The 6,000-nt window shown below is 42.6% G+C and overlaps 1 protein-coding gene across 1 annotated transcript in view; it reads right to left on the bottom strand.

The window, feature by feature from the left end:
- Nucleotides 1-6,000, bottom strand: part of LOC142255807 (uncharacterized) — a 73,847-nt gene that overhangs the window by 7,669 nt on the left and 60,178 nt on the right. The window contains exon 5 of the mRNA XM_075327254.1: nt 3,564-3,842. Within this exon, the coding sequence (XP_075183369.1) occupies nt 3,564-3,842 (279 nt within the window). The remainder of the gene's footprint in view (nt 1-3,563; nt 3,843-6,000) is intronic.

The raw sequence follows: 6,000 nt of genomic DNA, 5'->3' as shown, positions 1-6,000 counted from the left end.
CATTACAACAACCCATATATATATACTACACCTGTAATTAACTACACCACTACCCCCTATATACTAGACCTGTAATAAACTACATCACTACACCCCTATATACTACACCTGTAATATATATCACTACACCCCCATATACTACACCTATAATAAACTACATCACTACACCCCCATATACTACACTACTATATACTACACCTACAATAAACTATATCACTACACCCTCATATACTACACCACTATATACTACACCCCCATATACTACACCACTATATACTACACCACTATATACTATGCCACTATATACAACACTACTATATACTACACCACTATATGCTACACACCCATATACTTCACCACTATATACTACACCCCCATATACTACACCCCCACATACTACACCACTGTATACTACACCTGTAGTAAACTACATCACTACACCCCTATATACTACACCCCATATACTACACCACTATATACTACACCCCCACATACTACACCACTATATTCTACACCCCCATATACTACACCACTATACAGTGTGTCCACCCATATCCTGTCCACTGCCATTAACTTGAGAACGGCGGCAGCTATAGGCATAGAAGTGGTGTCTAGGTATAGTAAAATATCCATGCGCTACGCAATGAAACCACATATAGCGCCACCTGGTGGAAAACAACGGAGTTATCAGCTGTTTGATGTGACCTCACAGAAAGAAGTCCAATGGGGTCAGGTCAGGTGAGCGTGGAGGCCACTCTATGAAGCCACCATACCCAATGGCTTGTAGGAAGATCTCCATGAGGTATCGCTTCACGTCCGCAGCCTTGTGAGTTTTACTTGTTATAATTATAGCATTTCTGTATGCAAGGTGTCAATTCGTATTGAATTGATGATGCCCTACAACTTTGTAATTCACTTTTTTCTCTATCTCGTTCCGTTTTCAAAATAAAAATGCTAACTCCGTTGTTTACCACTAGGTGGCGCTATAGGTGGTTTCATTGCGTAGCACATGGCTACTTTACTATTCCTAGGCACCACTTCTATGCCTATTGCTGCCGCCATTCTCAAGTTAATGGCGGAGGACAGGATATGGGTGAACACACTGTATATTACACCACTATATACTACACCACTATATACTACACCACTATATACACCTGTAATAAACTACACCATTACACTTCTATAAACTACACCTGTAAAACGACATCACTACACCCCAATATACATCACTACACCCCCAATATTAGTCACCAGTAACCCCCCCTCCTCATTGTCCCTATCTAATATATAAAGTTGAGTGTATGTATGTATGTGTGTGTATGTATGTATGTATGTATGTCTGTCCGCTAAAGGAATCCGCACCGTCGCATTTACAATCACGAAATTTTGCACAGATGCCTCATGTGACCCAGTGAGCGTCATAGACTATGTTTCGACAGAAAAATTTAACCCGGTGCTTTACAGTTAGTCTCTAAAATACTGCCGCCATTAAACTGAATGGAGGTGGGAGCTATAGGTTATTAATAGCAACTGTCAGTGGTTGCTATAGGAACAACATAAACTGTTAGTTGAAGCTTGTGCGTGAGGTTATATGATGTCGGTGGAGAGATGGATAGAGACAGAAAAAGACAGACAGTCAGAGACACAGACAGAGACAGATGGGCAAAGAGACAGACCTGGAAAGAGACAGACCTGGAAAGAGACAGCCCTTGAAGGAAACAGACGGGCAAAGAGACAGACGAGCAAAGAGACAGACGGGCAAAGAGACAGACCTGGAAAGAGACAGACGAGCAAAGAGACAGACGGGCAAAGAGACAGACGGGCAAAGAGACAACTCTGGAAAGAGACAGACAGGGAAAGAGACAGACAGGGAAAGAGACAGACGGGGAAAAAGACAGAAAGGGAAAGAGACAGCCCTGGAAAGAGACAGCCCTGGAAAGAGACAGCCTTGGAAAGAGACAGCCGGGCAAAGAGACAGACGGGCAAAGAAACAGACAGGCAAAGAGACAGACCTGGAAAGAGACAGACCTGGAAAGAGACAGACAGGGGAAGAGACAAACGGAGAAAGAGACAGACCTGGAAAGAGACAGATGGGCAAAGAGACAGCCCTGGAAAGAGACAGCCCTGGAAAGAGACAGACAGGGAAAAAGACAGACGGGGAAAGAGGCAGAAAGGGAAAGAGACAGCCCTGGAAAGAGACAGCCGGGGAAAGAGACAGTCCTGGAAAGAGTCAGCCGGGTAAAGAGACAGCCCTGGAAAGAGACAGACAGGGAAAGAGAGAGCCCTGGAAAGAGACAGACAGGGAAAGAGACAGCCCTGGAAAGAGACAGACCTGAAAAGAGACAGACAGGGAAAGAGACAAACGGAGAACGAGACAGACCTGGAAAGAGACAGATGGGCAAAGAGACAGCCCTGGAAAGAGACAGCCCTGGAAAGAGACAGACGGGCAAAGAGACAGATGAGCAAAGAGACAGACGAGCAAAGAGACAGCCCTGGAAAGAGACAGTCCTGGAAAGAGTCAGCTGGGTAAAGAGACAGCCCTGGAAAGAGAGAGCCCTGGAAAGAGACAGACAGGGAAAGAGAGAGCCCTGGAAAGAGACAGACAGGGAAAGAGACAGCCCTGGAAAGAGACTGCCGGGCAAAGAGACAGACGGGCAAAGAGACAGATGAGCAAAGAGACAGCCCTGGAAAGAGACAGCCCTGGAAAGAGACAGACGGGGAAAGAGACAGACCGGGAAAGAGACAGACCGGGAAAGAGACAGACGGGGAAAGAGACAGACGGGGAAAGAGACAGACGGAAAAGAGACAGACGGGGAAAGAGACAGACGGGGAAAGAGACAGACAGACACACACATAGAGACAGACACAGAGATAGAGAGAGACAGACAGACACAGAGATGGAGACAGATAGACTGATACAAATACAGACAGAGATAGAAATAGTCAGACAGACAAGGAAAGAGACAGACCAGCAAGGAAACAGACAGACAGAGAGACAGACAGACAGCGACACACAGACAGAGAGACAGAGAGACAGTTACTATCCCGGGCAATGCCCGGGTACTACAGCTAGTGTATCTATATAATAATGTACTGGGTACTTTATTAAATAAACTACCCAGTGTATTAATATTAGACACAAAAGCTGATGGATGCTACATGCAGCCTCTGTCAATAGTGTATGAGATGTAAAATGTGGGCCCAACCCAACTTTGGCACAGGGGCGCACCAGGGAATTCTCCAGCTCTCCAGTGGGACAATCAGGCCACTTTATAATCTATTCCATTAATTTGCAATAAATCAGTAAATCACTCAGCAACAGCACAAGAACCCACCAGGGAATTCTCCAGCTCTCCAGTGGGACAGTCAGGCCACTCTATAATCTATTCTATTAAAATGCAATAAATCAGTAAATCACTGAGCAACAGCAGAGGGGCCCACCAGGGAATTCTCCGGCTCTCCAGTGGGTCAGTCAGGCCACTCCATAATTTATTCCATTAAAGTGCAATAAATCAGTAAATCACTCAGCAATCACAACACAAGTTTGTTTGTTTATTTACCTACAACTGATATCTTCATAGCATTGCTCCTCCCTGATTGCAAGCCACTGGTTCTCCTTTTGAAGCTGCATGAATAGTATCCCATGTTGTCTTTGCTGGCATTGCTTATTACATGTGAAAACTGATTGTTACCACTTGATCCGTTTGTGATGATATCATCATTTTTTAGAAGGCAAAAATCAACATTTGAGTAGTGGGTTTGGCATGTGATTGTGATGGATGCTCCTGGCTGGACAACTCTACGTGGACTGACATTAATATCTGGCCTTGGGAATGTATCTGTGGAAAAAGTAAAAGTATTATAGAATTAATATTACCAGAAAACCAGAAAACAAAACATACTTTTTAACCACAAGATTTAAAGCAGGTAGTAGAGATCTTAATATTTGCCTCATTGAGCAGGTTAAATTTGGTTATCAAGCCATCAGAGCAACACCATAATTAAGCTTTATATTATCAATTGCAGTATGTTATAATAATTATTATCATCTATTATAAAGATTAAGATGGCTGTCTTAGCCGTGGTCTATATAGCCAAGCGAGGCAAAATGGCTTGTTGGTGCCTATGTGACAATTATGTCGGGTTGGTAGGCTCATAGGTTATTTACCCTAGTAAAGGAGTGACTTAGTAACACAAAGACATTAAAACTGGCAACAATACAATAATTATTCTACAACATAAAGAGTGCTGTCAGCATTATATATATATATATATATATATATATATATATATACATATATATATATATATATATATATATATATATATATATATATATATATAATAACCGTCTCTCTGTCTCTCTCCCAGTCTCCGTCTGTTTGTCTCTGTCTGTCTCTGTCTGTCTGTGTTTCTGTCTCTGTGTGTGTCTGTCTCTGTGTGTTTCTCTGTGTGTCTGTCTCTTTCCCTGTCTGTCTCTTTCTGTCTGTGTGTCTGTCTCTATTCATGTGTGTCTCTATCCATGTCTGTCTCTCTGTCTGTCTGTGTCTATCTCTCTGTCTGTCTCTGTATCAGTCTCTCTGGCTCTCTATCTCTGTGTCTGTCTGTCTCTCTCTATCTCTGTGTCTGTCAGTCTCTTTACCTGCCTGTCTCATTCCAGGTCTGTCTCTTTCCCCATCTGTCTCTTTCCCCGTCTGTCTCTGTTTCTTTCCCTGTCTCTTTCCTTGTCTCTGTTTCTTTCACTTGTCTCTGTCTCTTTTCATGTTTTTGTCTCTTTCCCTGTTTTTGTGTCTTTCCCTGTCTGTCTCCCTGTCTGTCTCTTTCCTGGTCTCTGTCTCTTTCCCTGTCTGTCTGTCTCTTTCCCTGTCTGTCTGTGTTTGTCTGCCTCAATCTCTTTGACTGTCTGTCTCTCTCTGTCTCTCTGTCTCTTTCCCTGTCTGTCTCTGACTGTCTGTCTCTTTCCCTGTCAGTCTGTGTCTGTCTGGCTCTGACTGTCTCTTTGACTGCCTGTCTCTCTCTCTGTCTCTTTCCCTGTCTGCCTCTTACTCTGTCTGACTGTCTCTCAGTCTGTCTGTCTCTCAGTCTGTCTCCCCACCGACATCTTATTACCTCACACATAAGCGTCTTATACTAACAATTTATTTTGTTCCTATTACAATTACTCACAGCTGTTATTAATAGCCTATAGCTCGCAGCACCATAGACTTTAATGGAGGCAGGTATTTTGGAGAGTAACTGTAAAGCCCGGGGTTAAATTATCCCGTCAAAACATAGTCTATGACATTCCCTGAGTCACATGGGGTGTCTGTGCAAAATTTCGTGATTGTAAATGCGACAGTGCGGATTCTTTTAGCGGACATACATACATACACACACACACACATATACACACACACATACACTCAGCTTTATTATATATATATATATATATATATATATATATATATATATATATACAGTATATACACAATGTAAATTAAAGATACAATTTTAGAAACCATTGGTAAAAAGAAATGTGCCTACGTAGAGGATGTTATGATGTTGCCTTTAGCCTACCCGGCACCCCTGAAGCCCCGGGCCCACATCTACAATTATTCCTATATGTCCATAATTCAGATTTTTACCATTTCTTTTTTCTGTATTGCAGTGAATGAGTGCTGTTGTACAGTAAGACCAGATATAGATGTCCATATTAGAAAATGGATCAGTCATATCCACAAAATGCGGACACAATTGGCTGCGACTGCAGCTCTGTGTGGTTCTCCATAATGTAGACAGGTGCCTTCTATTGCATACAGTACTTTGGTCCATAAAACAGAGCGAAATGTGCATGCTGTGATTTATTTTTATTTTATGCACATTGGCGACAATTGGTTAGTGCAATAGTTTGCGTATGGTTTTCCATCTATAATAGATGTACAGAAAATCATGATGAGTGAGTGTGCTTGCCATTGATTCATACTCGATTGAGCATCGCAGGTGCTTGAGCTCCATGCT

This window comes from Anomaloglossus baeobatrachus, chromosome 11 (genome assembly GCF_048569485.1).
Source record: "Anomaloglossus baeobatrachus isolate aAnoBae1 chromosome 11, aAnoBae1.hap1, whole genome shotgun sequence".
Classification (NCBI taxonomy): Eukaryota; Metazoa; Chordata; class Amphibia; order Anura; family Aromobatidae; genus Anomaloglossus; species Anomaloglossus baeobatrachus.
This window is presented reverse-complemented; position numbering and strand designations above follow the sequence as displayed.